This window comes from Callospermophilus lateralis, chromosome 1 (assembly GCF_048772815.1).
Source record: "Callospermophilus lateralis isolate mCalLat2 chromosome 1, mCalLat2.hap1, whole genome shotgun sequence".
NCBI lineage: Eukaryota > Metazoa > Chordata > Mammalia > Rodentia > Sciuridae > Callospermophilus > Callospermophilus lateralis.
The window spans coordinates 11,555,004-11,571,449 of record NC_135305.1 but is presented as its reverse complement, the minus strand read 5'-3'; the positions used below and the strand labels follow the sequence as shown (position 1 = coordinate 11,571,449).

Here is a 16,446-nt window from a genome sequence, read left to right as displayed (position 1 = left end):
AAATGAAAGGTATTTCGTGGAAAATGAAAGTATGATTTATATCATATTCAGAAACAATTAGATACTGGAAAGTAGATGTTGAAAGGATATTTCAACTTGTATTATATAAATGTTGCTCATAGAAGCTAAATTATTACTTGTTAGACAAAAAGAGTAAAAAAGGAAAGAAAAATTTAAAATGCATGCTTATAAAAGTAGCAGGTATATTTCACTGTGGCCAAAAACTTCAACATACATGCTGATTTACTGAAGTTGAGTCTCTTACAGGATACTAACAGTCATTCTTTCCCTTTTTGTGGATAATGGGTCATGGGGTCCCAGGAAATGGAGTCCCATGTCCTCTTTCTTCAGTCTTTCCCACCACTTGGAACATTGGAAAAATTGCAGATAATTGTCCAAACCATTTTGGAAACAGACTGACTTTAGTAGAGATGCTTTTGTCTCAGAAGATTCATATTACTGCCCCGATGCTCATTTTTTAATAGCAATTATCCTCTCTTGCTTCATGATGATTCATTTTCACCCAACAATTCTTTTTTGCTTTGCTTCACCCATAAAATAACTCTCAGTTGCATATTATTGTCTAAAATGATACATGAAATGCTTGGTTTCCACGTCTGGATGTAATATTTTGACTATTTGTAGTATTTTTTGGTGTATTATTTCCTCGAAGCTTACTGGTATAAAACTCTCCTCACTTTTTATTGTCCAGTTTATACTAGGTAGCTTTCAGACTTGCTACAGTGCAATCATTAGGTTTTGCAATCTGGTGCAATATAAATAGTTTATGTTAATTATCCCCTTTCCACCTTCTGGGAGAACAGAGAGCATTTTGATTGCAAATTTTGTACTTGGTCATTAACACTTTGGTTTCTAGATTTGCAGTGGACCATTTTATAATGCCAAATGAAAATGTTAAAAGTGCTACTTTAGTGGCATTTATTACTTCTTGCAATTCAGTAAGTTTGTGTCAGCTGATACATGTATACAAAAGAGCTGATCACCTTATCACCCTAAAGTTTACCTTCAAGTTAATCACAGTGCTAGCTGCAATTTGGCTAAATGTGTTCCATATCTATGAGCATTACAGTCAATCTATAATCTGGGATAAAATACCTCTCTGAAATAATTTTTTTAAAGGAATGCTTTTTAAAACAAATTTTTTTCTAATTAGTTATACATGACAATAGAATGCACTCTGACACATCATACATAAATGAAGTATGATTTCTCATTCTTCTAGTTGTACATGATATAGAATCACACCAGTCATGTAGTCATATATGTACACAGGGTAATAATGCCCGATTCTTCCTTCCTCCAGGCCACCTCCCCTCCCTTCACTCTCCTCTACCTAATCCATCTCACTCCAGTCAGAATGGCAATTACCAAGAATACAAGCAACAATAAATGTTGGTGAGGATGTGGGGACACATTGCTGGTGGGACTGCAAACTGGCTCAACCATTATGGAAAGTGGTATAGAAATTCCTCAAGAAACTCGGAATGGAAGCATCATTTGACCCAGCTAAGCCACTCCTTGGTTTATACCCAAAGGACTTAAAAATCAGCATACTGTAGTAATATAGCCACATCATTGTTTATAGCAGCTCAACTTACAATTGCTAAACTATGGAACCAATCTAGGTGTCCTTCAGCAGATGAATGGATAAAGGAAATGATACACACACGCACACAATGGAATATTTCTTGGCTTTAAAGAAGAATGAAATTGATGAGGCTAGAGAATATCCTGCTAAGCTGAATAAGCCAATCCCCCAAAACCAAAGGCTGAATGTTTTCTCTGATATGCAGATGCTAATTCACAGTAAGGGGGAGGAGCAGGGCTAGGAAAGAATAGAGTTGCTATGATATGCTTTTAAAAAATAAAAAATATTAGTGTCAATTTATAGGCATCTAAAATATCTAGTAGAAATAGATAATAGAACTACAATGTAATCAGTAAAATTTGAATTTACATATTTCTATTTCCTAATGTTTCAAATTATAAAATGATTTTTCATGATCTACTGTTCATATTGGGAATCATATATATTCACACATCTGCTTGGAAGAGAAGGTACACAGTAGGTCCAGGAGAGAGGCTGGTGTTATTTTATTTCTATTCCATACATCTGGATTTCAGTATGTCACCTGCTTCCATTGGATGGTGTGTTGCCCACAGAATGCTGAGCAGAACAGCTACTGGAGAAGGAGAGGGTCATAGAAGCAGAAAAGAAAACAAAACAAAACATTTTCTACTTCCAGGTCCTAAAAGTGAAGGGTGTAAAGTAGGAACTATAGGATTCCATATCCTTCTCTGACTTAAACCGCAAGTTCTGGGACACTGACGTTCAGCACCTTTCATAAAGAAGAATGTATTTGATAGAGATTTCTCCTGATCACCTAATTAATCACCATTAAAATGTATATTGACCTGATAAGACTATCTCTGTTGGGAAATCACATCATTTCAGTGTTTTTGTTTTTGTTTTTTCCAGTCATGACTTAAGTAAAAGCAAATCATTTCTTTAAAATAGAGATGCTGTCATTACGGTGGAAAATCATCACATGTCCTGCTAAGGGAAACTCAGGATAACAAGGGGAAATTTTATAATCTAATAAAGAGTTGTTCTGTTATGTGTGCATTATTTTTACAGAAATCCTCAATATATATTTTCTTTCTCCATCTGCAGTTTCTGCATCTTTGCAATGCTGTATTTCAAAGTAAAATTCTCCTTTTCACATAAGGTCAGGGTGTGTTCTGCCAAAGAGCCCCTCAGCAACCAAATCCATAACTCTCTGAATTAATAGGAAATTTTGTCTGGCAAGTTGTCATCAAGCTGAGATCCCTGGTAAGCAGATAAACTTAACCCTTGTCCTGGGGTCTATAAAAGCCTGCCTTTCCTCTGCAGGGATGGATTAGGTTGCCATAGCCTCTAAGGTAGTAAGCTTTTTATATCCGTAGGAACATCTCCCGAGTCACTTCAAAGCACTGGGTTTATCTATTTTCTCTTGTTGCACAGCACTATAAAAAAGATTGCTGGTCTCTAAGAAGAAAGAGAAACAGAGATGTGAATTCCTCTTTTGAAGCCTTCTCCAAAATGATCTAGGAAACAATCTGCTAGCACTCAATGCCCAGAAATCTTTTTTCTTCTCCTCACTTCCTTGTCTGATACTTAGCCTGCACAGCATTTGTTTCAAAACATGAATGCATAAGTAGTTATTTTAGCCCTTGACAAACAGAAGAATGTTAGCTATGTGTTCAAAAGCAAGGAGTGGTATACCTAGACATTTTAATGTTTAACTGAATTGCGTGTGTATGTGCATGGTGCCTGTGTATCATGTTATTTTCTAGAATTTCATAAACATTCCCTATTTAGGTTTGTAACATTCCTTTGAGGTAGACAGGCACAGGCAAAAAAGGCAGTGAAACTTGTCATAAAAGTCTTATGATGCTTCAGTTATAGAGCTGATGTTGGAATTATACAGTACTGCTTTCATTATTTCTCCATGAGAGTTAGCAAGATTTATTACTGTCAAGTTCACAATGGCTTATGAGACAATCTCTACATATTCTCATTTTTTAGCTCTTGACTTTTGCAAGCAACTTAGAAATTGAAAAAAAAAGGAAAACAGAACCAAGAAGTTATAACATACCAATTAAAGAAATAAAAGAAGGTATCGTAACTCTAAAATTTTTAATTAAAAAATAATGCACACCCTTTCAAAGTTATATATGATCAAATAATCATAAATAATAATATACTATTGGACATTTAATCATATATTGTGTTCACCAGCTTTTTGTCACTGTTACAAAAATACCTGAGAAGAACAATTTAGCGGACAAAAAAGGTCATTTTGGGATCACAGTTTCAGGATTCATTCCATTATCTGCCGATTCCATCACTCTGAGCCCGAGGTGAGGGAGAATATTATGGTGGAAGGGTGTGGTGTAGAAAAGCTGCTCAGTTGATAGCAGACAGGAATCAGAGAGAGCTCTACTTGTCAGAAACAAAATACATTTCTCTAAGAGCAAGCCCCCAATGATCTACTTCCCCAATGATCTACATGCCCTTACATGCCTTCAGTTACCACCCTGCGATCAATTCAAATGGATTAATCCACTAATTAGGTTAAAGCCTTCATAATATAATCATGTACCTGTGAACATCCTGCATTGTCTAACAGGAGCTTTGGGGGGCACACAGGCATATGCTGAGTATTTAAATACATTCATATCTTTCTACCATCATGCAGCTAGAAAGAGTGCCAGGCCTATCCCAAGCACTTGAACATCTAATCTCTAACTACAATTCTTTGGAGATTGATCTATTAGAAAAGTTTAAGGTGGGATCATTACTTTTAATAACTATGTTCATTATCACAAACGGTAAAGATGAGAAAGATGCGGGAGTATCTGCTCACTTGTTGCAGGGGAAGTGACATGGCATCATGAATGCTTCCAAGAAGAATCCCAGAGAGTTCTATAAGTCAACTGAGGTTTGTCACAATGTCCTCTGGATTTGTACTGATGTCACCAGAAATGCATTTATTCATTGAACAAATATCTATTGAATAATAACAATGGGAACTAAGAAAAGATTTAAAACATGCACATTTAGGATGTTCCATACAAATTTTAGTAAGAGGACGGAATGAAGGTAGCAAAGTTAGCAAACAAGGCAGGTAAAAATTGATGAATGTCTGAGCTAGTGTAGTAGCAAAAAGACTGCAAAGAACAAAGTCTGCCAAGAGAGGGAGTTCTGGGGGTTGGTAGGGTAAAACATAAGGTTACTCTTCGCTTCTGGCCAGGTAGATGGACAGTAGTGTCACTGAGTGAGGTGGGAAAAACAGAAAATGAAAATAAAAGATCTTTGTGAGAAAAAATGATGAGTTCTGTCTTAAACACTGAAATGAAGTTCCTCTGGCCTTCTGGTTAGTAGGTGAAATACAGCTTTGGAGTTTAGGGTCAGAGGTATTAATTAGTGAGTGAATGGCACACAAGTGGTAACAGGAGCTGAGGAAAACAAGGTAAAGAGAAGTGGGTCAATAAGCAAGGGCTGTGGAGAAGATACAGGTGGTGAGGAGGCAGGAAGGGATTTCACAGGCCTGGGAGAGAACGCAGGAAAAACAGAGTGGGTCCTTCCAGAGCCCATTCTGATAAAGATACAGGCAGGGACAGACCTTGATTGAATCCCACCACAATTTGAATTCCATCCCTTGGAAAAAATAGGAAGATGGGGAGGACTGGGCCGTCTCTACAGTTTAAACACTGATCAAGTCTCTAGCCAAGACTTTCGTGAAGATCTAGTGTTTACGTGAAATAGTTGTGTCCATGTGTGGAGAGACTCACAACTTCTTGAGGGCATCCTTTTAAAGGTGAGAGAATCCACAAAATGCATTGCTGATTTCCCTGTTAAGGAGCATTTGTCTAATCTATTTTACTGTGAGTCATGGATCAGAACAACTAGACTTGCTCTATGGTGAATCTTTTTATCTGGAATAAGTTTAGATTTGCTAAAAAGTTGTACAGATGGTATGGAGCACACAACATTCACCCAGTCCCAGTGTTAACATCTTCATGTACTGGGGTAACTTGGTCACCACTAGTATTGATGTTGGTCACCACTAATAATTGAACGCTAGAATTTATTCACATATTACTAGTTTTCTACTAATGTCCATTTTCCATCTCAGGATACAGGTCAGGGCATCCAACTGCATTTAGCTGGTGTGTCTTCTTCATCTCCCCTGGTCTGAAACAATTTCTCAATTTTTCATTTTTCAGACCTTGAAAATACTGGTCAGGTATTAATATCCCTAATTCGGTGTTCCATGAAACTTTAAGATTAAACTACAATTATAGGTTTTAGAAGGAAGTCTACAAGCATTCTTCTTATCCTATATTCATGCAGAAGGTCATATGCCATCCAATGAATTACCACCAATAATGCTAACTTTATTTATTTATTTATTTATTTAGGGTACCGGGGATTGAACTCAGGGACACTTGACCACTGAGCCACATCCCCAGCCTTATTATGTATTTTATTTAGAGACAGGGTGTCACTGAGTTGCTTAGTACCTTGCTTTTTCTTTGAACTCACAATCTTCCTGCCTCAGCCTACCAAGCTGCTGTGATTACAAGTGTGTGCCACTGGGCCTGGCATAATGTTAACTTTGATCACTTGATTACAATGATATCTTCTGAGTTTCTCTACAGTCATATTAGTATTTTTCCCGTTTCAGCATATGTTACAACACACACACACACACACACACACACACACACACACTTTTTACATCTTGTTTCCAATCTGGCCAAATACATTAGTTCATAGAACAGGTAGTGAAGGTGGATACACCAGTGTGCCCTGGAAAATAACTCAGGGCATGGTCATCCTTCCTCCTGCAACCCTATAAGCCAGATCTCCAATCAGATAAAAGTTAGTCCTAAATTTGATTTTCAATTGAGTAAGTAGGATATCTAGAATAAACATAAAATAAGTCATTAGACCATTATGAAGAAAAATGTTCACCTACATCAAATACTGATGGCTAATGGATATACCAGGTTGAAAACTCATAGTATTTGCTGATGTATAAAGATAATGCAACTACCTCAGAAATGCCATGTAAGAATTAAGTGAAAAGACAATTTATAATTTCTTTAAAAAGTCCTCACAGTCAACAATTGAGAACTCCAATTCAGATATAATTAAATAGCATAGAAACTATCCTAAAGTGTATAAATCACATTTCAGCATTTACTCAGGGTACTCAAAGAATAAAAATGAATTTACTCATATATAAACCCATATTCTTTATATAGTATTTATCTATAGTCATTAATATTTATGTGTGTATACATAAAATTTAGCCACTTAATCTCATTCATAGTACCTGTTCAGTATCCTACATCATTTGATTAAAAAACTGCTTAAAAAGCAGTATGGTATAAGGAGTATAAAATGTACTGAAGTTCTGTCAAAACTGGTATAGGTTTATGTCTCTAAAACATGTAAATAGAAATTAATGGCAAATTTTGTCAATAACGTCTGCGTTTGAAATGTCAGCAAATGAAATAACTGATTCTATTGCCACATAATACTAGTAAATATCTTAAAGAAACCTATCTTGTTATTCTGAGGACCATATAATCTAAATTCATTACTGCTTCATCCTGAAGAACATACACTTACATTTTTAGATGGTTGGGGAAATAGCTTTTAATGTTTTCCACTGAATCCCATGGTTTGGATCTCCAGAGTGTATCATAGCTTTAGAATATGTGCTGTTTGAAGATTCAGTCATATCAGATGGTATTCTGATAATGTATTATTCATGACTCATTTACGGACAACCATGTGACAACATGAAAGCAAAACATTACAAAGCCACATGTATCAGAGAACCCTTTTGCAGAAAAATAACAGTTGAGGGCAATTAAGTTTAAAATAGGTGAAAAAATAATTTTGGGAGAATTTTTCTTTACTCTTGTGTTCTAGATAGTAAACTCCTTTAGGATAAAAACAGAACCTAATCCAAATTCTATAAAGTTCTAATATGTAACACAGCATAGTTTCTTAGCATATTAAAGACTACTTAGCATTTCACTTATTTATATTATAATTAAAATTTTATTTCATAGTGTGATCTCTTAATCTTTGATTACACTTTGATTACAAATTCATATTTATAACTTAATAAGCAGAAAACTAGAAATATATGATAATTTGATAGGTTTTATAAGAGTAAGAGAAGAAGTATAAAAATTATTTGATACTGCTTAAAACTATGTACTTTAGGAAGAAATTTTTAAATTCTTCACCAAATCATGTTGAGATAGGAGCATGTGTAGAGGGGGAACCTGTATTATATTCTAATCTCGTTTTTCTCTCGCTATTTCATCAAAGCAAGTGCAATATTGTACTTCTCAATTAAAGATGGAAGCTCCCGGAAAGTCAGTTTGGATTTAATACACGACAGTCCCCCCGATTCACAGGGGATACATTCCAGGATCCCCAGTGGATACCTGAAACCATGGGTAGTACCAAACATCATATGTACAAAGTTTTATTTTCCTGTGATAAAGTTTAATTTGTAAATTAGGAATAGCAAGAAATTAGCAATGACAGTCAATGATAAAATAGGATAATTATAACAATATACCAGAACAAAGTTTTATGAGCATGGTCTCCTTTCTCTCAAAATACCTCATCGTGCTGAGTCATCATACTTTCTCCGCTTGTGATTTTGCACACCAACCTGACGCCCCTGTGTTGAGATGAAGTGAGGTGAAGGGGGGACACTGTGACAGCATCAGGCCACTGCACAAGGGTCGCCTGAGCATAGCCTGGTGGTGATATGTCACTAGGGTAATGGGGAGAGCAACTGAGCGGCTAATGGGAGGGCAGTATGACCACACACATCTACTGAACAAAGGGATGACTCACGTTCTGGAAAGCACAGAGCAGGAATAGTGAGATTTTTAACATGCCACTCAAAATGGTGCAGAATTTAAAACTTATGAATTATTTATTTCTGGAATTTTCTGGGTGATTTTTGAGTACAGTTAACCACAGGTAGCTGAAAATGTAGAAAATTAAGCCACAGATAAGAGGGACTGTTATTGACCACTGTTTTTTCAGGCTATATGAGAGCTACCTTGAAAAATTTTAATTGTGGAGTAATACAGCCTTTGCTTAATCTAGCTGTGCTTTTTAAAAAACAGCAAATAAATCCCTATATTCTCATCATAAATCTCTTCAAGTTATATGCCATCAGCTCATTGAAGTTGAAAAAGTTAAGAACATACTATCCCACAAAATGCCACTGGGGCATACTGAATATTTAAGTTAAAGACACTTAAAAAACAGTAGGTACAAAAGTCACTCTGCAGTTTCTGGAAAATAGGAGATGAAAATCTCATATACAAAAGGCAACATCCTTATGCCCAAGGCTGAGAAGTCTAGATCGCAAGTGTTCTGTACTGAGCTGGTTAAAGTAATTCTTCTCTTTTAAGCTGTCCCACATAATTCAGTTGCTTCTTCCTGATTCAATACTTTCTGTCCAACCCTGGATACACTGAATTGACTCCAGTGCTTCTTGGGGCTTCATTTCTTTATAGTGGCTCTTGTGCCGTGTGCACTTTTTATTGTTTTCCTCCTGTTGAGCTGTGCTATGTCAGCTTACTTCTCAGGCCTATCTTGGTTCCAGAGAAGATGGAAGTGGAGAGTTGCCCCTCCTGCCGAGTGCTGCCTGTGGCACTTCTTCAAACTCTCTTCTTCCCTTTGGCACCTAGCTCCTATTTGTTTATTGTGTCTCAGCTTCTCTAAAAAGTCCTTCTCCTAAATGTGTTCCGCTCTGCTCTCCTGTGTGCTCCCATAAAGCATAAAATATACAAAATATTCACAGAGCACCTCTTACGTGCAACGTACCACCGTTAAGTATCCAACAAGCAGAGCTGACTAAAGCTTCAGGGGCTGTACAGTCCAGCTGGGAAGAAGGCTTCCAGCAATTAGAAATGATTAAGGAAATGATCGTAAGTGTTCACAGGGTCCTAAAGGAGAAATAAGGGGAGATATGGAAATACGGAGTAGCAGCACCTAGCCAAGACTAATAGTTAAAGAAAATTAGGAAAACTGTGTCACACGTGCTCTAGGCAAAGACAAGGAAAAACAGGATTCTAGGCAGACGGGCAAACATGAATAAACACCTCGAGGTAGGTGAGAGGAGGGAATACATCACATTTTAGAAACAGAAAGAAAGGCTCTGCCCAATGCAAGTCCTGCAACAGGTGTATTTACTCAGGACTCCCCAGTAGGCAGGCCCCATCTCCATCAAGGTTTTTATTGGCAGATCACATCCTCTTCCCCCACTCTGAGGCTCCCTCTGGACTTGGGTCTTATCGAGTTTGAGATGGGATTATTTCTTTTGAGCCTCAATGACTGAACGCTATATTATAGATACTACCAATTAACAATAAATGTGACTCACATAACTGCATTCCTAGCTTTGAAAAATTTAAAAGCAGAAAGGCTAGGAAAATCGAAACACAGGAGTGAAGATTTACAATTTTTTTTTTCCCAAGAAACTCAAAATCAGCTGCATCTGGATAAATGTATAACTTTCCATTGGCTGTTTTCTGTTTGTATTAAACAAATATTTAATTGTAGCAATTTATTGCTGAAAATGGCACTGCACATTTCATATATTCAGCAAAGGTAGAACGGAGACGAGAAATGTTTACTCGATTACTTTTGTTGAGTTTGCACATTGAACTACCTGCCAATTATGACAGTTAACAAGGTTTTTCTTCAAAGGAAGAAAAAGATTTTACTACTTCAACTACTTCAACTTGGAAAATATATGCTAGAGTAAATCTCTGATACACTGTATTGCTAAGAAGGACATTTTGGTTAGAATTGCATAATGCCTATAGCATCCCTCCAAATGTGTATTAGCCATGAGGTTTGAATATGTGAGCCATGTGGATGCATCCCACTGCTCATACTATTCTAAGAAACTCAGAACACTCTCATCCTCCTCTGCCAAATAAAGGAGAGGCTTTATGGATAGAGGATGGGAGTTGAGTTTAATGATGGTGACATGTGGGAACAATGTGCTGCTGGTGGCATGTGGGGACAATGGGAGAACCAGTCTGAAGACAAAATTTACACAGCAGGGCTGAGATCTGACTGAGCTGTGCCTGAAGGCTACCCTCTCTCACTTGATTACTAAGGAAAGGTTACTAGTACTATTACTAGTACTGTTACTAGTACTATCAAAAGCATCCAACACGTAAGAGTATCTTCCAGGTTGAAAATTGCATAATTGATCATGCATCTCAGCTTATCTTTTTGCCCTGGCCGAAGGCAAAAACAAAAGATAATTTGTCATCCAATATTTTAGGTATAATTTTATAGATTTTCATTAAGAAAAGACTTAAATACCCTTTGGTATCATTTCAACAGATACCAAAAAAATGTAGCAAAATAAAAACTTGTAAATTAAGTAAGTAAAGTGATTAAACATTGAGATTATAGATGAAAATCACTTAACATGCTTAAAGAGTACATGTAAAGCAGTAGATTCTTCTGTGGCTTAAAATATAAATCAAAATCAATCTCTCTCTCTCTCTCTCTCTCTCTCTCTCTCTCTTTCTCACACACACACACACACACACACACACACACGCGCGCACATACACACACACGGAAAGTTAGTATTTTATTTCTTTACATGTGAGTGTTCAGTTGATAGCCCATGGCCCAAATCAAGACCATATTTGTTTGTTTATTTGCAGTCGATATTTGAACAGATACATTATAAAATACTTGCTGCTCTATGTGGCAAAAATGAGCCAGAGATGAAGAATACCTAGTCACTTTAGGCCACCAATGAGTTCTCAGTTTTGATTACCTTAGACATGGTCCAGTTCACTCATTTTATACCTTGTCGCTGTGAGATGTTTAGATTTGCGACCTTTGAGTTATGTGGACCTGCTAAGGTTTTTATAGCTAAGTAAGCCTTATTTGATATACAGGGAGAAAAAAAACTGACATAAATCTAAAAAGAACAGCACAAAAGTAATTAACTATTTCAGATAAGTAGAAGCCTTAGACAAGCCCTTTCATATCCTTGGTGATAAGAGCCTTAACTACCAAATTGGCGCATATCTTACCTGTAGGTCTTTTTCTTCTATCTTCTTTTGGAGCACTTTAAGGCACTTGGTAAAGTCAGTGTGGTCCTGGTCTGGAGTTGAAAGGAGCTCACACCCCTAATGAATTGAAGACAGAGAAATGTAAGAATCAGTAAAGTCTTTAGCCTCATGAACAAGAGCCAGAGCTGTACCACGGGCATCAGCAGACACTATGTATGATTTCTCTGTAATCAGAATCATCATCATCATCTTTTTATTTCCCAGGAATGGGGTTAATATACTACAACATTCCAATTACACTAATGTAGCATAAACTGTGCTCTTCTTGGGGAGAATGATTGTTCCAAGAAGGGTACAGGTCATATAACATAAATAGTCTTGAAAAACACTGATGTGATGACATTCAAGATTAAAAGAATGACTTTGTACAAGTATAATAAATTATATGCATAGTGAAATCACATGAAATTAAAATGAAAGCATTTCTAAGGAAGTCTTTAGGGAATCTCATAAGTTTACTTACATGGATGGAAAGACAAATTTTGAAAAAAAAAAAGTAATGATTAAATTTTACATTTTATATAAAATTAAATTAGCTGTCCCGTTTACTTTCTTGATGGCCCAGTTTACCCCCGTGTGAAAAGCAGCACAAAGAGCTGTGCTGGCATAAATGCCTCTCGGATTCCCTTTCAGACATAATGAAGTGAATTTATAAGATCTTTGCCTTCTCTACAACAGACACCTTACCTGCTGAAAAGCACTAAAGTATAGTTACAAATATAAAGCCATCACGTGCCAGTTCATTGGCACTAGTCAACTTAGATGGCCCAAGAAATCATTTTTGAAATGACACCTTCTTTCCCACTGTTGCAGGGGGCAAAGAGAGGTAAAACCAGAGCACGATGGGACACCCGACTTCTTAATTCAGAAGTAAAACAATTCCTGGACTCTGACAAACAGCTGAGTAAGGGAAAGTTAAATATAATCTAGTCTATAAAGTTGCCATTCAAAGAGTTCTCAAGGATACAAAACATTCCTACTGCCTCTTAAATTATTCTAAGGACCATTCTCGGTAGATTTAAAGGTTCTTCTGTTACCTCAAGGTCTCTTTAAACGCATCAAGCTCAACCTGTGCTTCACTCATTTATGACTGTCCTACAATGTAGTGACCAATGAAAAACTTAATTCCTCATCATTCAGAAATATATTACGCTCTAAAAGATGTATATGTCATCTTTACAAGATCATTGACATATACTTTCCTGACCCTAAGAGAACATTGCAATTCACTATAATTGCTTAGGCAAGGGTATAAAGAAGTGACTAATCACAGGCTAACATTTCTAGAAAAGATCTAAGCATATGCCACAGCATATAGGAATATTATCAGGGTTGAAGAGATTAGACTATCACCAAATCAGACATGGTCAAACTGAAAGTTCCCTGAGGGCAGAAACTTGGTTGCATTTGTTAGTGTTTCTACTTCCTGGCATTGTTCTGCTGCATAGTAACTGTTCAATAAATCTCTAAATAACCTTTCTTGAATAATAGATATGTAGCCTATTAAATACCGTGAACGTACTCCGGCAAGGGGCTAGGACAACACAGCATCTTATTGTAAAATATAGCATTTATGACAACGGAAACCCATCTTTCTCGTTTAATGCTGATAGTAGAAACAATAAGAGGAAATAAAACTTAACAGGCAAATAGAAATAGCCACAGATGATTAATAGATGCCTGTCTGCCTCACAGTTGCCTTCACAGAATCATCAGAGAGCACTATGGGGAAAATGACACTTGAACAGAACCCCAGAAATGACCTAGCACCACAGCGATGCTACAGATTAAGAAAATAAAACAAGAGAACACCATTGCCTTGATGACAACTGGTCAACGAGGCAGCAATTAGCAGCAGTGAGGGGAGAGACAATGGCCATCTTCACTCCCAGGAAGGGGGAAGGCATTCTTACAAATGGATGTTTTGTGACATTTCTAGAATTGGTTCCATGAGGACGACACTTCCAAAAAAAAAAAAAAAAGAAAGGCACTAAAAACATGTAAACAAGAGTGGAATATCTTACTTTACCTCATCACTTGAAATGGACCCAGAGAAAAGCCCAGGTCAGGCCAAGGAGAAGAACGACTAATACTGAAAACTTCATGACTCGTCTACAGCAAGAACATCTATAAACTCGAGCTGAGGCCGGGACAGCCTTCCATAGCTTCTTGGGATTTTCACGAGTTTAAACGATTCTAACCTCAACAGAGATTGAGATTGAATTCACTGGAAGTGGAAAAAGATCCAAACGGTCTCAACGGGCAGCTTTCAACACTTAGGAGGCCAGCAAAACAAAATAGGCCTCCCAGTGCAATCACAAACAGGCCTCTGGCCAAACAGAAATGTTTTCACCGCTTCCTGGGTCCTAAGGTAACCCATCAGATGTGACAGGAGAAACAGGAGGCTGCAGACGAGAAGCACCAAGTTGCTGCAGAGAGAGAGACACGGAGAAACGCCATCGAGGACCAGGCAATGTCCACCTACGTGTCACACATTAATATTGATTTACAACTACTTATTAGATAGAACAAAACTAAACATCACTGTGGCATTGAGATTTTTCCAGTGAAAAATCTTGGTATTTAAAAAACTTGATATTAAAAAAAAACTCTTTACATTCACCAAATACCCAGAAAATACTGAAGTCAGGAGATTTGGCCACTAAGGAAAGTACAAGACTTTCTAATAAATAGTTTGTAATATTAGCTCCCTAATTAAAAAACATGGTTTATCTCAAAATATAAAGAATTCTATAATATATATAATTTTCCAAAAGCATAAAATATAAAACTCCAATCTTCTCATGCCAAGGTTTGCGTGGAAACCTTTGCTTTAATCAGTACTTTGACTTTTTTTTTTTTAGTTGTATGAAACATTTTTTAGGACACAGAGAATTATTTTATGAGCCACCAGGTGGCTCCAATTTCTTTCTATACATATTTTGCATGCAGTTTTTGTCAATATACAAGTACAGTTTTAAATAACTCAAATCTAATAACACACTCCTTTGATGAGTACACCATTTTTCAAGATGGATTAGTATTTTTAGTACTTCATTTTATTAATCTAGGTTCATAATGAATTAGTAAGATTTGGATTGATGTCAAAGAATTCAGCATATGTTAATATCAAGGTTATTCTGTTTTTGTTCTAACCTTTAAAAATATTTTAAAGTAAGGAACAACAATGCCATCCCCAACCCTCCACTCCCAATATGCTTTCAAAAACATACACACTTTAAAGGAAAAGCAGAAAGAACAGAGAAAGTTAAAATGACCACTTTAAAATTCTGTTCCAGTATGTTGAATTGACTATAGTCTGTTTTATCAGACAGCTCTTACCCCACAAATCTAAATCAGGAAAAGCCATATATAGTTATAAAAAAACTACCAGAGGTCCAACCAATATTTTTAAGGGCTTATTATTATGTTTGCTGCTTTATTGAATAATACTGTATACAGAAGAGGTAGGCATCCACCAGTATAAAAGGGAAGTGAATATCATAATACTACATATAAAATATAAATATATTTATGTGTTCATCTGTAAAACAGACAGAGGCAGGTTCCTTTTCTTCCTCTTCTCATACTGAGAAATTCTTAGCAAACACCCACATCCAGTAAGTGATTGGAAGAAGGTCAGTCTTCAATTCATCCCTGAATTGTTCCCTTTCTTTTGGCTAGCAGGGTAGGCATTTGAAATTCCATTTGTACTTTGGGATCCAGCTACATTCCTTAAAACAGAGCTTTATTGGAAAACCCTGTACTTGGGAATAAGTACACTATCAATACTAAAGCATTTCGTACCTATCCTTGGGTCTGTTCAGTTAGACAGACTGCAAAGGGAGATAGCTCATCATGGCACCAGAAGGTGAAAGGTCATATTGAAAAATAACTTATAAAAAGTATCTCAGGTTTACTCATCATTTTATGATTCATACATATATAAGGATATAATTAGTTTTCAAGCAAAAGAAATCACTTAGCTTATTTCAAAATATACAGACATCTTCCAAAAGCATAAAATATAAAACTCCAATCTTCTCATACCAAGGTTTGAGTGGAAACCTTTGCTTTAATCAGTACTTTGATTTTTTTTTTTAGTTGCATGAAACATTGTTTAGGACATGTTTTTTTAATTAGGAAGCTAATTATTGACCATTCACTATTATTTAGTCATGATGTATACATGAAAAGAGTATCAAAGACTCCCAGGGTTGGAAAAGCAATAAATGTCATTAAATCAACAAAAGTTTCAAGAAATTTGAAAAGATGCTCATGAAATTAATATGAAGGAATAAAGGATCAAGAAAAGTCTAGGCAATTTAGCTCAAAGGAGGTGGCTGAACTCGCCTTTCTGGGTATTCAGGTTTAAAGAGCTGTTGTAACTAACAAGAAATGGTATGGGCAAAATGAAACACTGGAAGATTAGCACCATAAGGGCAGAGAGACATGCCCACATCGAGGAAAGGCGTCTTCCAGGAACCACTCAGTGACTGGCACCCCATAAGCACACCATACACAGCTGTTGAACAATTAGCTGAACAAGAAGACAGAAACAGATTCATACATATTGGAAACTTAATAGCAAAGTCTAAAACCATTCATAAGAAAATAAAGTAGAAAATGATAGGACCTAGGTGTAGTACAGGTCATTTCTTAAGTAAGATAGGAAAAAATTAACAAAGCCTACTACTTTATATTAGGAACTTGTTC

At 36.4% G+C, this 16,446-nt stretch overlaps 1 protein-coding gene across 3 annotated transcripts in view; it reads right to left on the bottom strand.

Annotated features, from left to right (window-relative positions):
* The window catches only part of Tpk1 (thiamin pyrophosphokinase 1), a 340,045-nt gene that overhangs the window by 145,534 nt on the left and 178,065 nt on the right, over positions 1 to 16,446 (bottom strand). For all 3 annotated transcript variants that reach the window (XM_076859623.2, XM_076859627.2, XM_076859619.2), the window contains one exon: positions 11,692 to 11,787. In XM_076859623.2, coding sequence (XP_076715738.1) covers positions 11,692 to 11,787 — 96 coding nt within the window. The remainder of the gene's footprint in view (positions 1 to 11,691; positions 11,788 to 16,446) is intronic.